General features: G+C 42.2%; 1 protein-coding gene across 30 annotated transcripts in view; it reads right to left on the bottom strand.

Annotated features, from left to right (window-relative positions):
- Window positions 1-14,148: 14,148 nt before the first annotated feature.
- LOC138764018 (sorbin and SH3 domain-containing protein 2-like) overlaps window positions 14,149-20,036 on the bottom strand; it is a 555,886-nt gene continuing 549,998 nt past the window's right edge. For 21 of the 30 annotated variants that reach the window (XM_069939294.1, XM_069939252.1, XM_069939342.1 and 18 more), the window contains one exon: window positions 17,339-18,435. In XM_069939294.1, the coding sequence (XP_069795395.1) occupies window positions 17,393-18,435 (1,043 nt within the window). In that variant the 3' untranslated portion in view covers window positions 17,339-17,392. Of the gene's footprint in view, window positions 15,203-15,897; window positions 16,041-16,151; window positions 16,230-17,338; window positions 18,436-20,036 lie in introns of those variants that run through there. The other 9 variants (XM_069939465.1, XM_069939481.1, XM_069939487.1 and 6 more) reach the window with 7 other exon arrangements.

Here is a 20,036-nt window from a genome sequence, read left to right as displayed (position 1 = left end):
GGCATCACAGGTGGATAGGTTTGTCAAGAGAGCTATAGAGTGCAGTTAAACAGTTTTGGACTTTATTCTGTTATGGGCCCAGAGGACCCCAAAACCCAGCAGCAATAGAAATTCACCAAGGCAAATGGTTACTTAAAGAAAACTCACTTTTAATTTTCTTTAAACATAAAAACAGGATCAAACTTTAACTTACTACTGTTAACTTAACACCTTTCAAATTCTAAGTACACGTGTATGTAATGTATATGTATTCAGGAAAGTTCTTTGCTTTAATAGTCCAATTATTCACTTCTCACTTTCACCAGTATCAGGCAGTTCTTATATTGTGCACCAAATTTAACATTCCCAGATCCCCCTGTTCTACTGCTGTCCACATTTCCCTAACATTCACCGTGTATGATCTTTCTTTGTTTGACCTTCCAAAATGGAACACCTCGCACTTGTCTGCATTCCATCTGTCATTTTTTTTTAGCCCATTTTCCAGCTGGTCCAACCCCTCTTCAAGCTTTGAAAACTTTCTTCGCTGTCCACACCACCTCCAATCTTAGTGTCAACAACAAACTTGTTGATCCAATTGAACAGATTATCATCTAAATCCTTGAAATAGATAAACAATGGTCCAAGCACATCACTAGTCACAGGCCTCCAATTTGAGAACAAATATCATCCACTACCACTCTCTGGCTTCTCCCGTCCAGCCAATGTCAAATCCAGTTTACTGCCAAGCTTCTGAATCTTCCTGACTAACTTCCCATACGAGAACTTGTCAAAGGCCTTAGTAAAGTCCATGCAGGCAACATCCATGGCCTTTCTTTCATCAACTTTCCTAATAATCTCCTTGAAAAACTATAATATTGATTAAACACGACCTACCTGGCTATCCAAAAACTTGTATATCCGATCTTCATTAATTTACCTACTACTGACATCAGACTCACTGGCCTATAATTTCCAGGGCTACTTTTGATGCCTTTTTTAAACAACGGAACAACTTGAGCTCCCCTCCAATCCTCTGGCACTACACCCATGGATAAGGACATTTTAAATATTTCTACCAGAGCCCCTGCAATTTCTACACTAGCTTCAAGGTCCCAGGAAATATCTTTTCAGGCCCTGGGGATTTATCCACACTTACTTGCTTTAAGACAACAAGCACCTCCTCCCTTTCATCTGTATAGGTGCCATGGGCTCACTACTTACTTGAATTACTTCCCTTGACTCTGTGCCAGTTTCCTGAGTGAATACTGGTGCAAAAAAAACCACTTAAAATCTCCTCCATCTCTTTTGGCTCCATATATTGCAGACCAATCTGATCTTCAAGGGGATCAATTTTGTCCCTTACTATCCCTTTGCCCTTAAAAACCATTAGAAACTCTGAGTATTTTCCTTCACATTGGCTGCCAAAGCAACTTCATGTCTTCTCTTTGTCTTTGTGGTTTATTTCTTAAGGTGTTCTTTACACTTTTTTCAAAACTCCTCAGTACCTTATTTGCTCTGTGTTGCCTATACCTGCTATACACCTCTCTTCTTCTGAACCAGATCTCCAATATCTTGTTAACTTTGCTTTTAATCCTGACAGGAACATACAAAATCTGTACTCTCAAAATTTCACCTTTGAAGTTCCTCCACTTACCTCGTACATCCTTGCCCAAAATCAACATCACATCCACACATTCTAGATCCTTTCTCATTTCCTCAAAATTAGCCTTTCTTCAAGCTTTCTATGCAGAATGTTGTGGGTGCTTGAAATGCCTTGGCAGGGATGATGATGGAGGTTGAAAATTTGGGGCATTTAAGAGACTCTTGGACAGGTACAGCTTGGACAGGGTTTAGTTTTTTTTGTGGTAAGAGTATGTAGGTCAGCAAAACATCAAGGATGAAGGGCCTTTACTCTGCTATAATGTTTGTTCTACATTATACTTCTAGATCTATTTCTGTGATGTAGAGAAGGCTACATGAAAGGACTGTTTGGGACCCCAAATGCTGGTGGCAGAGGAGATATTGGCACAAGTATGGCATTTCCTGCCATCACAGGGGAAGGTCTCAAGGGGTGATTAGTAGGAAGGGATGAGTGGACAAGGGAGTCTTGGAGGGACCAGGTCCCCACAGAATGCAGAGAAGGGAGGAGAGGGGAAGATGCTTCTGCGGATAGGATCATGTTATAGAGAGCACCAGGTTCCTTGGGGTCCACTTAAGTAGTGACCTATCCTGGACACACAACATCTCTTCAAATGTCAGGAAGGCATTACAGTGACTCCACTTCCTGAGAAGTCTGAGTTAGGTAAGGCTATCAGCCACCATGCTGTTAGCTTTCTATCAGAGTGCCCTGGCTGGCTCCATCACTGGGTGGTACCGTTGCTGTTGAGCACTGGACCAGAGGTCAATCAACGGGACCATAAAAGCGACAAAGAGGATCAATGGGGTCTCTCTCTCCCCCCCCCCCCCCCCCCCCCACTTCGACACGATTAACCGAGATCTTTGTCTGAAGAGGGCTCACAAAATCATTAAGGTCCTCTAAGCTCTGATAGCTCAGTGATTAGAGCACTTGTCTTGTAAATCAGGGGTCATGAGTTCATTCATCACTGGGGCCTCATTTCTGTGAGAGGTGCTTGACAAAGTGGCAACCCTCTGTCTTCATTACAGTAGACAAAGTTAAAGAATTTCATGTATGACAATAATGGAGCCTTTACCTTTACCACCTCATGCACAGCATATTCCAGCTACTCTGATCAAAAAAGAGATACAGGAGGATCAGAGCCAGCGCCACCAGGCTGAGGAAACAGCTTCTTCCCACGGGCAGTGAGACTGTTGAATGACCAAAGGAACTGCTCATACAATCCCTCTGAGAATCGACTATTATTTAACAAGGTGATTTATTTTATGTATGTACTGCATATAAATATGTACATTGCTTGGAAACATGGGTGCTATATCTGTATAAGTGTTGGTATGTTTTTACATTGAGGACCAAAGAAAACTGTTTCATCCAGTTGTACTACAATTGTATAATAATTATAAACTTGAACTTAAATATTCATTCCCACCATTTGTGACTGCAGTGTTTACCATCTACGGAATACACTGCACTTATTCCCTCAGCAAACTTCATCAGCACGCCCCAAACCAATGATCTCTCACACCAAACAGCTGGTGCAGGAGAACATAACTTGTGTTTCATCATGACTGGTACTAAGTCATGGACCTCCTTACCCATCAGCTCCGTGGGAGCTCAAAGTCGCATGTGGCTCATAGTGTGAGCTGGAAGCACTGAAGAGGGAATAACCGTGCATCTGAGAGCCAACTGGACAAACAATGGTTATCTGCTACCCATGATTCCCATAGAATCATCAGCCAATTGATGGCCTTGGCATATGCGCATTGAAGCTTGGAGTTTAAGTGGCCAGCACACATGACCGTCAACACTGTCACTGAACTCACTATTGAACACAGTGACTGTGCGCTGAATCACTGAAGAGATGGACCAAATGCACCTTGCATCCGTCCACAGTGGCACTATTGGTACTGCAACTGACTCTCAGCACTATCTACATAATTTTGTGTGTTTCCCCTCAGGAGCTTTCAAAGTTGTGCTGTTTGTTGGGTAAATTGACAACTTAAAATTATCCTTATTTCTGCTTTTGAAGAATCAGTGGGGAGTTAAAGGGAATAACTCCGGTGTGGGGGGGGGGGGGGGGGGGTGGGGGGGTGTTGGGATCAATAGGATTGTGCCAAAACTGCCAGAATTAACTCAATGAGCCAAATGAACTCCTGGATTGTATGTTGGGTGGCAGTATATGCAAAGAGCTGCCAGAGGAAGCAGTAGATGAGGATGTAATTGCAATGTATAAAAGAAATTTACATGAAAAAGTGGATAGGAAAGGTTAAGAGGGATATGGACCAATGGTAGGCAATTGGATCGAGCTCTGGTAAACAACTTGGTTGTTGTGGACAATTTGGGCCAAAGGGCTTACTTCAGGGTTGAAGAGCTCAATGATGCTATAAAGATGTACTATGCAAATAACATAGCAAAAAATCCAGAGATCTTTCTTCTAAGTAATATAAGAAGTAAAGAACTTGGCCTCGATTTGGATGAAGCACAAAAAAGATTTATGATGATAGCGTTAGCTGTAGCAAAAAAATGTATAATGTCAACCTGGAAATCAGAAGAGAGCCTGAGAATACAGCAATGGCACATATAAATGAATAAATGTATTCCATTGGAAAAAATAACATATAATTTAAGAAATAACATCACAGTATTCGAACAAATTTGGGAACCGTACATGGAACACAACAGAGAAGTCCTTCCACGGACCTCCACCCCCTAAAATGACAGAAGGAGAAGAAGACGAAATGAACTGACCCAGTGTGTAAAAGTAGATGACACAATTTTCTTGTTTATTTTCATTGTTTGATGACACTGTTTAATGGGTTTAATGTATTGCATATGTTGAACGTTTAGTGGGTGGGGAGGGAGGGTGGGAAGGAGGGAGGGAAGGGAGGGGGAGGAAAGGGGAGAAAATGACACTGTGTATATTCAAGAGGGAAAGGTTTGTGTGTATTTTGGTCAATATGGTTCATAGTGAGAAAAATAATTTTTTTTTAATTAAAAAAAAGATGTACTATGCAAGATCTTGCATGAGTTTGGAACATTTGGAAATCAAAGTTTGCTAGACATAATTGGAGGTTGCCCTCTTGATATAGACACAACCCAGAACTCACTTCTGAATTCCGGTACATAACTAAATGCCACATTCTGTCTTAAATCTATTCCCCTTAATATGGAGGCCCTGTCTCATATTTCTAGTCTCACCTGCCAGTGGAAATACCTTCATACTTCTGTCATTATCTTGTGGTGGGTGTGCTGTTCAGTGAACGAAAGAAAAAAAACCACACAAAATCTGTGTGAGTTTAATCAATCAACTCACTTTATTGGAACTCTCCGAGAGCTTATCAGCACCACTCCCATGATCCTTTTTGGCTCCTCCCACCAGGACCATTGTGATGTCAGCCGAGTGTGAGCCTGCACCATCCAGTAAACCGGTTCATTTGTGGATCAGTGAAGTTTGCTACCATCTATTCTTTTCATGATTTTATAAGATTTCTTTCCACCCCCCCCCCCCCAACCCTTCCAAACTCCAATGAGTATAGTTCCATCTACTCAATCTCTTCTCACAAGATAAACCCTTCACCTACAGAATCAACCTGGTGAACACAGTTCTGTGCCACCTCCAAAGCCAGTCCATCCTTTCTCAAATGTGGAGACTAGATAAGTGCATAAAGTTCTCCAGATGTGGTCTCACCAGGGCCCAGTACAGTTGCAGCAGAACTGACCTGCACTTAAATTTAATCCCTCCAGCAATGAAAGCCAACACCCCCTTTGCCTTCTTGATAACTTTGTTGCACCCACAAGCCAACCCTTTGCGATTCATAAACAAGCATTCCCAGCTCTTTCTGCACAACAGGAAGGAACAATCTTTTACCATTCAAATAATAGTCTTATCTACTATTTTTCTTTGCAAAGTTGATGATTTTGCAGTCACATTTACTGACATTGTACTCCAGCTGCCAGAACTGATCCTACTCTCTTAATCTATTTGTATCTCTGTAGATTCTGTCATGAATTATTGAAGCATGAGACCATGAAGGATGAATTATTGACAATTTTTTTCTCCCAATTAAAAATTTGGTTTTAAAAGAATCAAACCTGTATAAAATATGCATTCCAATGAAAGAAAATTAAATTGAAATAATATTAACAACAGTGTGGAGGAACAGAGGGACCTTGGGGTCCAAATCCATGCATCCCTCTAGGTTGTCGTGCAGATTGATAGGATAGTTAAGAAGGCCTATGGGACACTGGGCTTCATTAGTCCGGGGATTGAATTCAAGATTTGAGAGGTCATGTTGCAACTCTACAAATCTCTGGTGAGACCACACCTTGAGCATTGTGTTCAGTTCAGGTCACCTCATTATAGGAAGGATGTGGAAGCTATGGAGAAGATGCAGAGGAGATTTAAGAAGATGTTGCCTGGATTGGAAAATGTCTGATGTGGCAAGGTTAGCAGAACTGGGACTTTTCTTTTTGGAGCAAAAAAAGATGAACGGTGACTTAATAGAGGCCTACAAGATTCTAAGAGGCATAGTTAAGGTGGACAGCTTGAGCCTTTATCCAAGGGCAAGAATAGCAAACCCCAGAGGATATCTGTACAAAGTGAAGGGAGGAAAGTTTAGGGGGGGACATCAGAGTTGCCTTTTTTTCACACAGAACATTGTGGATGCCTGGAATGCCTTGCCAGTGGTGGAGGCTGGAACATTAGGGGAACTTAAGAGACTCTTCGACGGACACATAGATGAAAGAAAAATAGCGGGTTACAGAGTAGGAAGGGTTTAGTATTTTTTGTTAGCAATATATAGGTTGCCACAACATTGAGGGTTGAAGGACCTGTATTGTGCTGTAATGTTTTCTGTTATAAGTTTCTCTTATAATTTTGTGGAGGGGGAACATGAAACTTTCCGGATAAGGAATCTATAAGGCAACATGTGCTCATGTCATTTTTGCTTCTTAAAGAATGAACAACAGGCCAAAACGTGCATATCAAAGATTTTTGATTCATTCACCGATGAAAGCGTGAATAACCAGATAATTGATAAAAATGTCAAGCTTTTGGAAATCTACAGATAACCAAGTCAGAACTTCAGCTTACTTGTGATGTCAGCTGTGACACAGTACATTTACCCCACTGGTAGTGGATCTGAGTCCCAATCGAGAGATGTGCAGCCACCTCGACTGGCAATTCCTGGGCATGTTACACAGCTGAAAATAGTGTTTTAATGAGACTGAAAATGTCACTTGGTGTCTGCACTGAATATCAAAGATCCCTTGGCATTACTTATTTGTCAATACTTATTCTTTAATCATTATTAAGATAAGTAGCTCCCTTGATTTACTGGTGTTGGTAAATGTTTGCTTTACCTTGTTAGGTTGCCGTTTTTCCTCACAGTCTGTTACATTTTTTGGGACGCTGTATGATCCAAGTTTAGTGAAACCTGTAAAAACACAATGCTGAAGAAACTCAGCAGGACCTTTATATAGCAAAGGTAAAAATACATAACCGATATTTCAGGCTTGGGCCCTTTATCAAGGCATGACAAAATGTCGGCAGGCATCCAAACAAAAGAGTGGGGGTGGGGAAGGGGACGTGTGGTCGCAAAGGCAGGAGTTGATAGGCAGAGAAGGGAGAAAAGGCGACAGCAGCAATCAAGGGAGGAGGGATGGTTAGGTGAACAGAGAGGGAAAGGGGGGGGCGGAGTGAGAGAAGAACTGAAAGGGGAAAGGGGGAGGGGGAGCAGGCTAGCAGAAACTGGAAAAGTTAATGTTGATGCCATCTGGCTGGAGAGTGCCCAGATGGAAAATCAGGTGTTGTTCCTTCAATTTGCGGGTGGTTTTGGTGGGACAGAACATAAAGCCATGGACAGACATGTGAGTGTAGGGGTGTGACACAGAACTGAAATGGTTGGCCACTACAACGCCTCTGTCACTGGTGCGGACAGAGTGAAGACGCCTCCAATGTAGAGAAGCTCACAAAGGGAGCACCAGATGCAGTAATTCAGACCTGAGGATCCACAAGTGAAGTGTTGCTTCACTTGAAAGGCCTGTTTGAGGCCCCGGATTGTGGTGGCAGTGTGGCATATCCTGTGGTCACAGGGGAAGGTTCCTGTCACGATAAAGGCAAAGTTAACAGGATATTGGAGATCTGCGGATAAGTTGTGGAGAAGGATTAGTAAACAAGGGAATCATGGAAGGAAGCGGTCCCTACTGAAGGCAGAGAGGGAAGAAGAGGGGAAGATGTATCTGGTAGTAGGATCATGTTGTAAGTGTGGTAAATCACTGTCTGTATATTTATCTGTCGGGGCAAACTCATTGGCTGATTGAACCTGTGGCTCCACCTGCTGGTTGACTCCTGAAATAGAGGTAACAGTTCCACAGCACCCTCCCCAGTTCAGGACAGTCAACCAGCATGGACGCATCTCCATTCCATTGTGAATAAAAGCCTGTCAGTTTTGCATAATTTCCAGTCTTTTGGAATTATTGATGGTGCATCAATTTTATTCATAATAAATGTTGACAATGGAGCGGATCCTGAAGTGGAGAAGCTGCCAATCGACCCTCTGAAACCTCCACCAAATTCGGACCTCTGGCTGCATTGCTTTGCAAGCATCGTTCAGTCAGAGAATAACAAGCTACAGGTACTGCACTCCTGGGTCAGGCCCCTGATGTACTCGATGATCAGGGACACCTCGTCGAATCTGGAGGGAATGGACATCTTGAAAGGCCAGTACCTGAGGAAGGTAAACGAGATCCATGCAAAACACCTCCTGGTGACCCAAAAACAGTGACCTGGGAAATTGAGCGCTGAGTACTTCCAGGCACTGTGAACCCTCGGACAGGTTTGCAGATGACAGTCTGTGATGTCCACGGAGAACACGGAGAACATGATTACAAATGCCTGTGTTGCAGGCATCAGGTCCAATTACATCTGTCAGAAATTATTACAGCAGGTGAGCTCAACTTGCGGAGGGTGCTTGGATTATCAGGGACATTGGAGGTGGCCTTTCAAAATATGGAGGTCTACTCGGCCAACAACGTGGCTACCTTGTGGTTTCCCCAGGCGCCGCAAACTTGGGATGCGCAGCCACCATCACATCCCGCCAGCGATCTGACCATGGCAGCCGTACTCCATGAGCCCCTGATTTGCTACTTTTGCGGCCTGGGCAAGTATCTGAGGAATCGCTGCCCAGCAAAAGATAAGGATTTGCTCCAGCTGCAGGAAGAAAGGCACTATGCCAGGGTGTGTAGATTCAAACCACCTCTACCCAGCACTGCCATGTACAGGCCATGGGGGCCGCCATCTTGGGCACTATCATCCCTGGGAACCAGCAGCACCAAGTGCGAGTTGTGGGGGCCACCATCTTCGAGACACAGCAGTGCTGCGTGTGCGTTATGGGGGCTGCCATCTTGGGCATCATCGTTGAGACCCAGCAGTGCCATGTGTGAACCATGGGGGCCACCATTTGGACACTGTTATCTTCCAACTGAACACACGAACGATCCGACCTACCACTGGCTTCCATTATGCTGGTCCAATGTAGACCTCATCAACTCACCAGATTAATGATGAACATTCAGGTAAACTAACATATTATGAGTTGCCTGTTCGATAGTGGGAGCATGGAAAGTTTCATCCAACCCGACAAAGTGCAGCGCTGCTCTCTCATGGTAAGGCCCAGTAAGCCAAGTCTCCTTGGCCTCAAAATTCCATACAGCTGATATCTGCAGCTACTGCATATTGCCCCTGACCATGCAGTACACATACTACAAAGACTTCAAACTCCTAGTGATGTTGCAGCTATGCACTGCCATGCTACTGGGACTGGGCTTCTAATGTCATCTTAAAAGCATGACAATGGAGTATGATGGGCCCCACCTGTCCCACCCTCCCCTCACTACCTGTATTCAGCACTACCACTGTGCTCTTCCAGCAACTACCCCTCAGCCCACCCTCCCATGCCTCCAGCCAACAACCTGACCACCCAGTGCGCACAACGTGCTGACTCTCCACCCTCAAAAACACCCCCCCCAACTGCTGTTTTCCAACCTCACCCCCAATTGTAAACCCATCACCAACAAAAGTAGATTGCACAGTGCCGGGGACAGGGTCTTTATTAGGGCGGAGATGCAGCAACTACTCAATAAGGGGATCATTGAAGCCAGCACTGACTCTTGGAGACCACAAGTGGTGGTGGTGAGGAATGGGGAGAAAAACAGAACGGTTATTGACTGTAGTTAAACCATTAATAGGTCCCTCATATATCCGACATGGTGAACCAAATCATGCAATATCGGGTATTCTCCATCATCGACCTAAAGGCAGTATACCATCAGCTCCCCATCTGCCCGGAGGACTGCCAATATACTGGTTTCAAGGCGGATGGCCATTTCTATCATTTCCTGAAGGTCCCCTTCAGTGTCACCAATGGGATCTTGGTCTTCCAGTGGGAGATGGACCGCATACTAGACCAGTATAAGCTGCAGGACAATGTCACCATCTGTAGCCATGACTTGCAGGATCATGATGCCAACCTCCAAAAAATTTCTCCAGACTACCAGACTCCTTAACTTCACATACCAACCTGCCTTCCCATCCTTGGCTGTGTCATTGAGAATGGAGTCATTGGCCCTGACCCTGACCGTATGTGTCCATTTATGGAACTCCTTCACCCCCCAGGCCTTAAAGCCATGAAAAGGTGCCTAAGCTTTTTCTCTTACTATGTGGACAAGGCCCACCCTGTTATTAAATCCACCTCTTTTTCCTAACACCAGAGGCCCGTGCAGGTTTCAGACATATGAAGGCAGACATTGCCAAGGCCACAGGGCAAGCTGTGGATGTATCTACCCCGTACCAGGTGGAGAGCGATGCATCAGACTTTGCTCTGGCTGCCACCCTTAACCAGGCGAGCAGACCAGTTGCTTTCTTTTCCTGTACTCTCCAGGGCCCCAAAATTCAACACTCCTCTGTCAAAAAGGAGGCACAAGCCATTTTCAAGGCAGTGCGGTACTGGAGACACTACCTGGCCGGTAAGCAATTTACCCTGCTAACTGACCAATATGCAGTTGTGTTCATGTTCAATAACCAGCAGTGAGGTAAATTAAGAACAACAAGATATTGAGGTGGAGAATCGAACTGTTCACCTACAATTATGGTATCTTGTACCGGCCCAGGAAACTCATTAAGTCCCCTGATGATCTAACCCACAGAACCTGCGCCACTGTACAGACTGACCACTTACAAGCCCTTCACAATGACCTTTGCCACTCTGGAATTACCAAGTTCTTCCACTTCAACAAAGCCCGCAACCTGCTATACTCTATTGAGGAGATCAGATCAATGACCAAACTGCCAAGTCTATGCGTAGTGCAAACTGCATTTCTATCGGCCAGACAGAGTGCAGTTGATAACGGCCACCCACCCCTTTGAACACCCGAGTGTTGACTTCAAAGGACCTCTGCCCTCCTCAGATCACAATGAGTACTTCCTCAATGTCCGTTTGGGAACACGCACTGGCCAACTCTACCTGCAGCTCCTCGCACAGACTCCTGAATAAAGGTAACTGTTCCACAGTCCTCACCCCAATTCAGAACAGTCAAGCAGCATGGATGTACCTTCGTTCTATAGCGAATAAAAGCCTATCAGTTTACTCAACTTCAGTCTATTGGAATTATTTTTCTTAAAACAGTACACATTTTATTTGAGAGGCCATTTTAAAGGCAGCACAAGAGTAAATAGTTCTTCAACCTCCTATGTAGGACTGAGAAACCCATTTCGCCTCATTGAGTGGTTATAGACAGAATTGTTAGATTTCCTCCTATTGCCTACCGAGGAATGCGAAACCACTTTGACTGACCCTGGAAAAGGGTTTTAAAGTTGGAGAAGAAATACTGCACTCTACTTGACTGACCTGTGAAAAAGGTTCTCTATTTGCAGAAGAAATACCACTCTCCACTTCAACTTACCCATAAAAAGGGTTCTCACTGCAGAAGACACTCATCTAAAAAGGAAATTTCTCTGAAGCACCTGGAACAAGGGTTTCACGAGTTATTCAACCTTCTGTAATCCTGATCTCTTTTACCCACTTCATAAACTGTTCCTTCCAAGTGCGTGTCTCATCCCTCAGCCATTCAAGGCCTGCATATCTCACCATTTAAGCCTCCGTGTCTCAACCATTTAAAGCCTGCATGTCTCACCATTCATCTAAAGCCCGTGTGTCTCAACCATCAATTTCAAGCCCACATGTCATCATCAAATTTCTGAACTTTGAAATGCCTTTCAAGAATTAAGCCCTGAGCTGTAGAGGTTTGGGATATTCCACACACACCAATATATTCACACCTAGTAGATTTTGTTAGCTAATTGTATATAAATTTAATTAAGTTTAGATAAGTTCATTAAAGTAGATGTTATATAATTGTTTATTATAATTAAAATATTACTTTAAATACAACACCTTCTGGGCTAATCTTTATTGTTGCTGTCATGTACGTAACAGTCCAGTTCAGGGAATTTGAAGTCATTGAGGAAATGGAGGACATGTGAGATATTGTGGATGTAGGTGGGGAGGGATTGGACAAAGGGAGAAAAGATAGAGTCAAGGTAAAATTAAATTAATTTGGTGGGGCAAGAGGAACCATAAAACAATTACAGCATGGAAATAGGCCAATTTGGCCCTTCTAGTCCGTACTGATCCAAGTACCCTCCTCTAATCCCACTTACCAGCACTCTGTCCATATTCCTCCATCCCCCTCCCATCCATATATTTATCCAATTATAAAATTGACCCTGCCTCCACCACCTTTCCCGGAAGCCCATTCCACACATTAACCACTCTCTGAGTAAAGAAGATCCGCCTCATGTTACTCCTAAACCTTTGCCCGACAACTCTCAATCCATGACATCTTGTATCCATCTCTCCTACTCTCAATGGGAAAAGCCTTTCCACATCAACTCTATCTATCCCTCTCATTATCTTAAACACCTCTATCAAATCCCCTCTCATCCTTCTACGTTCCAAGGAATAAAGACCTAATTTGCTCAATCTTTCCTGGTACTCCAGAAACAGAAGCAATGGGTCCATCTGGATGGTTGGGTTTGCTTATCTTGGATAGGAGGTAGAAATGAGCACTGCAAGGATGGGAGACAATGAGGTTGGTGGGCGTGCTGGTGGGGGGGGGGGGGGAAGGTGACCCGAGGTAATGAGATTGGAGATGGTGTTGGAGACAGTGGCTTGATATACTTCGGCAGGGTCCTGTGGGAGGGATAGATAGAAGGATGTGTCTGACCCCAGTCATCTGCCCTCACCAAGGTAGTGGTCAGTGCACTAGACAACAAGAGCACCAGCCTTGATGAAGGTCAGTGCGCCAGACCACAGGAGCACCAGCCTTTTCTGTGGGTTTGATGATGAAGTTAGGGTTATTGCCCCCTTTGCTCCCCAGACACGAACATAGAATCCCCCTTATCCTCACCTACCACCCCACCAGCCTCTGCTTCCAACACATTATCCTCCAACAGGGTACCACTACCAGAATCATCGTCCCCTCTCTGCTTTCATGTAGGGACTGCTCCCTCACCCCCAGCACCTTCCTCATGATGTGCCACATTTGCACCCACACCTCCTCCTTCACCACAATCTGGGGCCCCAAGCAGGCCTTTCAAGTGAAGGAACACTTCACTTGTGTATCCTTAGGTCTGATTTCCTCCATCCGGTGTTCCCTTTGTGGCCTTCTCTACATTGGAGAGACTGGATGCAGATTGGGAGATTGCTTCGCTGAGCGCCTTTGCTCTGTCCTCCCCAGTGGCAGAGACCTCCCAGTAGCCAACCATTTCAGTCTGTGTCACACTCCCATACTCATATGTCTGTCCATGGCCTTATGTACAATCCCACCAAGACCATCGGCAACTTGGAGGAACAACACCTGATTTTTCCGTCTGGGCACTCTCCGGCCAAGTGACATTAATATTGACTTTTTTTCCTATACCTTGATTAAGGGCTCAAGCTCGAAACATCAGTTATGTATTTTTACCTTGACGAGGTAAAGTACATTGGTTGACTTGCTGAGTTTTTCCAGCACTCTGCTTTTACTTCAACCACGTTGTCTGCAGATTCTCATGTTTTACTTCATTGAAACCTGAACCAATGGCACTTCCCACCAATGATAAACCTGAGATTTCACAACGGTGCTTATTATACTTTATTGAGAAACAAGCATTTCACGTTATGTTCCATCTCCTCAACCCACGCTGAATGCCTCAGTGAATGTGTGACAATTCACGAGTCCACTACAGTCTAACCCCTGCATCGTGCTTTTTCACTCTTTTATTATTTAAACAGTTTTAGACATACAGGACCTTGCAGCCTGTGCCACCCAAATACCTCAACTAACCTACGACTCCTGTGGGAAGAAAGCAGAGCACCTGGAGGAAACCCACACAGTCACGGGGAGAATCTACAAACCCCCTTATAGACAGCTCCGGATTTTATTTTCATCAACTTTTGAACTTCAAACAAAAAAAAAAACAGGTAGAACTTCAGTTCAGGCAAAAATTTATTAGGGATTGGAATTCACAAAAAACACCAATTGCTTCAAAATGGTTTTCACTTGAAAGAATCTTCTAAAATCATAGAGAATAGAAAGAGTTTTCATTATACAGGCAACAAATATGCTCATTTCCATCATAATAGAGGAAAGATGTTAATTTCCCAGCAGTGCTGCTTTTGGTTGACCAGGTTCAAAGTCTGAAACTTCAGAATTACAGCTTTTCTGCTTTCAGTTTTGAGATGATAATAAGAGTATTGTTAAATCAATCCAGACATTTGTTTTCATCTCCCATTATCTCTATAAAGATATATGTACAGTTAGTTTTTTTTTGCTGGTAACACTATGTTTGAAATACAATTTGTAAAATTCTGCAATAAAATACTATCGTACACATTTGCACCATCTAAATGTGCTTGCAATTGGCATGGGGGAGACTGTTAGTAAAAAGGGGTAAGGGAAAAAGACAGACTTACAAACGTTTCTGAAAAGTAGTGATTTTCTTGTTTTGTTTCAAAACTCAACAACTAAAACATCTGTACAAGATAAAGCAGGCTTGTATATATACATATACACAAAATGCTATGGACTACAAACATTGTAGCAAACTCAAGCATTATGAAAGAAATTAAAACTCTCAACACTTGTATTGAACTAAGGTGCTGCAGCGCGAATCATTCCTTCATTCCAAGAGTATGTTCATGCCCAACCACGGCAGTTTGTCAATTTATTTTAGGGAACATAATTATTCATAGAAACCATTTCATTTTATGCTTTCTAAATGTTTTATCTGGGAAAAAAAACATTTATTAGGAGGCTACACTATTATTCAAACAATGGAACTTTGAAAATGTAAGAAAGCAAGGCAGGGATGACTCCTGTCAATATGTAAGTTTTGTCGAACACAAATGTGAATCATACCTTATGGATTTCAAAGCAGTGAATTTAAAAGTTGTGCATTTGCTCTTTGTGAAAACTTCTCAAAGATGGTTGGAACATAACACTTTGCCTTGCTCTTTTCTAGCTTTGAGGCAACATCACTCTTCCAAACTGCAGTCATATAAAAATTAAAACAGATACATTCTACAATGTTAAACTTCACACATTCAAGCTTAGTGACCTGAATAGGACGTGCCTTAAAGAATGCCAACATCGCTGAACCATCTCAATATTCTACTTTGCAAACCTTATTTATACTATATTCTAAACCACCATTTAAAAAATATAAAGGGTGGGAGTGGGAAAAAAAACAGATTTTCAAACAAACTATACAAAATATGATGCTGTTTCCATATCTCACTATTTAGCAGCAAAACAAGTTGTGAACTAGTGAGGAAAGTTTTACCTACATAGTTTTGAAGTGACAAATCATCATAGCTTAACAACCATAGCTTATCAAATATAGGCTGAATGTATTATGAATTTATTCTACTCTGTAACAAAATCATCAGTAATAAATGTTAGTGACAGACCACTGGATCCTCCTGTTCCAAGAAGAATAAATAAGCATCCACTATATTTGCACACATGGGGAAAAATAAGTGCATCATAATAACAAGTAAAAACAATTGCGCTGGAGACATCCTAAAGGAGACGTACAATGGCCTCCAGGGAATATGAGCAAAACTATTTCAACAATGTCCTTGATACTTGGCAGAAGATGATGCCAACTGGTTCAAAGCTTCTGAAGTTGGCTGTAGTCAATCACACACACAACTGCCACAAAGGTTCTCTTGACTGTCTACAGATTGGAAGTTCTTTTAATGAGAGTTGCAGAGGTCACTGTGCTAAACTTAAAGCAAGTGGATACAAACGTGTGTAAAATTTTAGAGTTGCTTCACATAGTTTCCTGGAAAAGTACCAAAGAATTTGGATCGCCGAGAAGTTCCTGCAATTAAAAAGAAAAAATAGCAAACTTCATTATAAGTGGGCCTGCTTAAATGTTCATCTCTCCAATGCTTCTTTTCATTCATCACTTCACATTGTTATTAACACTTGCCGTAAGCATTGTTAACATTTTCCTGAAGTTATCACTCGGCTCGTCAAACTTGCATATGAGAAGGGGGTGATAATCCACCTGTCAATTAAATTCAGTTTTAATGAATGATGTAGAATTATTAATTACTTGTCACAGCTTGGAACACCCAAGACTTCAAGTCTCCTGCTCACCATTTCTTGCTTTTAAGCAGTGCAATGAGAATTAAACTTCTGAGTAAATAATTTGATACAACTTCATACAACGAATCATTAAATTCAAACTCTGCTTTCTTCTCCATAAATATGCTGCCTATCTTTCTGAGTATTTTCTATTTTTAAATTTTATTTCAGATTTCCAACCTCTACAATGTTTTGCTTATGGAGAACTGAATTTTGTTAATGTTTATGAGATCAGTTTATACTAGATCGTGATACATAAAGAATACTGATAAGCCTAGTGACCATTGCTTTAAGTGGTAAGATTTTGTATTGTATTTGCAGGAGTTCAAAATTAAGAATAATGCATATTATTCTTAATGCAAAAATACTTGCACAACATTACAACAAAGATCTATCAAAAACTTAATTTGACAAGTGAACAAATAGGCCTCAGTGGGAAGGCTTTACTTCTGTGACTTTGCAAAGGTCTTGGGCTAACTTTCCTGCACCCTTTGTGAATTCTCGTACTGTCAATAAACTTACCTTGTGCTACAAAGTGGCAACAAAGCGTGCATGATCCCAGCTCCTTCCCAGGCATTCTGAGTAAAGAGTCTGGAGCAACTTACTAACCGCACAAAGACCAGTCTAGTCTTTAGAATTGGCTGAACCTTCCTGGAGCCACTTCCAGAAAGGCATGTGACTTCATTACGTTGCATTTCTGCCCAAGGGAAGCAAGTTATTTCAAAGCAGCTAGAGACCCACCAGGAAAAAGGAAAGCTGTCATGCTGATAGGTTACTGTATGTTCAAAGCATGGACGTGGAGGAAAGACAATGGAAACACAGGTAAGAATAAACATTTTTACTACATCAAGAGGATTATAGATATAAAAAATATTATTCTGTATAATAAGTATGAATGCAGATCTTCGGTTGAGGTAGTTCTGAGGAAAATGTTAACATTAAATATGTCAGTGCAAAGATGCTTTTATGCTCAATTGTGCAAAACCATAAAACAAATACCTACTATTGAGAAACATAGCCACCACCATATGACTGGGCAGAATACGTGTATTTGAGGAAAAAAAGCGAACATATGGCATTTCATTAATATCTTTCAGAATTAGGATGACTGGCTGCTGGGTTTTCATAAGCTTTATGCAAAGGTTTCTCCATAAGATAGCATGTTGAAGGTACTGTCTCTTCATTCATGCTTGAAGTGGATGTGCACCCAAGGTAGTCTGGAAAATGCGTTTCAGATATCGCGATGGTACTTTGAAGGGCTACGTTATGCAACAAGGTGGAAGAGGTTTGCTGATTTTGTGTGAGGGTGGTGAGCACATTAATTAGGGAATTCATCTGTTCTGCCAGTTGCACCCATCCCCCCTGCATGAGGTTGTGAAGGTGAACCATGTCTGTGTGCATCTGTTTGTTGCCAGACTGCACACTGGAATGGACATTATCCATGGTCTTCCTGAGTAGGTGCATACCTTCATCCACAAGCATTCCAAAGGTAGTGGAGAGAGTAAAAAGACCAGAATCCAGCTCTTGTTGTTGGCAGGCTTTTTCAGTTGTTGTTGCAGGCTGGTCATTGGTTGGGACGGTGTCTACAATCTGCTCCAGGAAGTCCACTGATGGGGTGAGGAGGTTAGCAATTTCTACTTGCAGGTCACATGCCATCTTGTCTACTGGTTTACTGCTGTCAACCTGCTCTGGTAGACTAGATTCCTTCTTGCAACTTAGAAATGTTGAGGTACATCCATCAAAGCTCTCAGATGCTAAGGAAGATGCAGAACTGTTCTTAATTCCCAGGGAACACAGAGAGAGGCTCTTGTCTAAAACAAGATTCTGGGATGTTGTGGGTGGCACAAGAGCATTATCTTCTCCTCCTGGTTGACTTATCACTTCATTTTCTGGCTCAGTAACTCTAAAAGGTTTTAGATAGGTCCAGCTCATTCCTTCCGAGGAAACAGATGCAGGTGATTGGGCTTTAGCAGGCTTATCAATAGGCTGTGTATTATTTTCCATCAATAGGCTTACTGTACTGGTCACAGAGGATGGCAGCTCTTTGCCAGTGAGTTTCTGAGAACTTGGTGCCTCTCCCATGTTCTGTTCACTGGATGTATTTGCAAGGAAAGGCAATTGACAATCTGGGGAGACAAAATCAGGACAAGATACAAACCCTTTATTATTTGTAGACTTGCTGCAAAACTGCAGTCAGACAGGTGCAAATACCATTTGGGGAAGAAACTTACAAAAGCAGGTTAAGTGCAACAATGGACCACTGTACACAAGACCATTTACATACATAATAGGGATGTTAAAACATTCATGGCATTCTGCATACTTTAAACATATGTTTGACTGATATTTTTACTTCAGTGGGAAATTGCGTGGAAGGAGAGACAGTAAGGTAAGCTTACCAGATACACAAGACTTCAAGGTAGATGATGTTTTGATTTCAGGTTCAAACAAAGTATTTTTGCCATCCATTCCTTGTGTCCAGTTGGCCTTGGCAACGGTGGTTTATTCCAGCGTATCTTTTGATTTCTGAAATTCGAGCTCAGTTGGTTTCCCCCATATGACATTCTGGTTGTTGATTCTTTTCCATCATGTAGTAGAACATAGCTTGGACATTATGTCCTGTCTTTTAAAAAATGTGCTGTTACTCTCAATACGCATGTCCTTCCTTTTGGAGTCCACAGGAATGTAGTTGTTCCGAGGAAAGTATCTTGATATATTTGGCAATTCAATAACACCTCAGCCTTGTACAAATGTGGTTGCTGGTATCTCCTGAATCCATTTGCATATTTATGACTCAATTTTATTGCAAAATTTGGATGTCTTATAAAAATATCAAGGGATTCATGTGGACAGTGGCTCTGTGCACTGGGCGAGCTTTGATTTAGGCATCTTACAGTATCAATTGCAATCACAAAATAATTCAATTGTTATGTTATTGGTCTGATAATTTTTCAACAGGCCATCTTTAAATGTCCACAGGTCAGGTTATCACCCCCATCAACATCAAGGTTAGTCAGTGTTAAATTCATACCTCCCTGATAAGTACAGTGTTAGATTGTACTTTCCCCTGTGAATCCAAAATCTGATAGATTATATTAATGTTTTCTGATTCTAAAAAAAAGCGTTTTTTTTAGGAGTTTTGATCCAAATCCCAGTGCACGCAAGTCTCTAGGATAAAGCAGTCTGGAGCTGATTATCTAAAACTGCTACAGACTTACTAAATGTAACATTTAGAGAGAATATCGCAAATCAAGGATTGTGATCGCTGATGCTTACCCTATGGACAAATGGCTCATTAAAAAAGATCCAATGGCTTAGATAGAATTAGACCTGGGATAACAATTAATTCATAATACACTGTTAACAACATTACTACAATTTCCAGAGGGTTATTGCAAATTCATCTGTAGAAAGAGAAACAAAGTTAATGTTTCAAAGTTAATGCTGTGTGATAACCGGGAAAGAGAGAAAACAAGATAGTTGCAGAGAGGTGTGTAGAGATAAGGAGGACAAAGAGGATGTCTCTCATGATGCCACAGCAACTTCAGTCCTATCCATCTTTCCACCTCCACCATTCCCTTTGTCCTATCCATCTCTACCTTCTCTGTAACATAACACCAACTTTTGTTTCCACTTTCATAGTTCTGATGAAGCATTTTAAATAGATTTTTAACTCTGTTTCTCTTTCCATGAATGCTGCCTGACTAAGTGTTTCCAGCATTTTCTG

Source organism: Narcine bancroftii, chromosome 1 (genome assembly GCF_036971445.1).
Source record: "Narcine bancroftii isolate sNarBan1 chromosome 1, sNarBan1.hap1, whole genome shotgun sequence".
In the NCBI taxonomy this organism is placed as follows: Eukaryota; Metazoa; Chordata; class Chondrichthyes; order Torpediniformes; family Narcinidae; genus Narcine; species Narcine bancroftii.
Note: the sequence above shows the minus strand (reverse complement) of the source record. Positions and strands in the feature narration are given on the sequence as shown.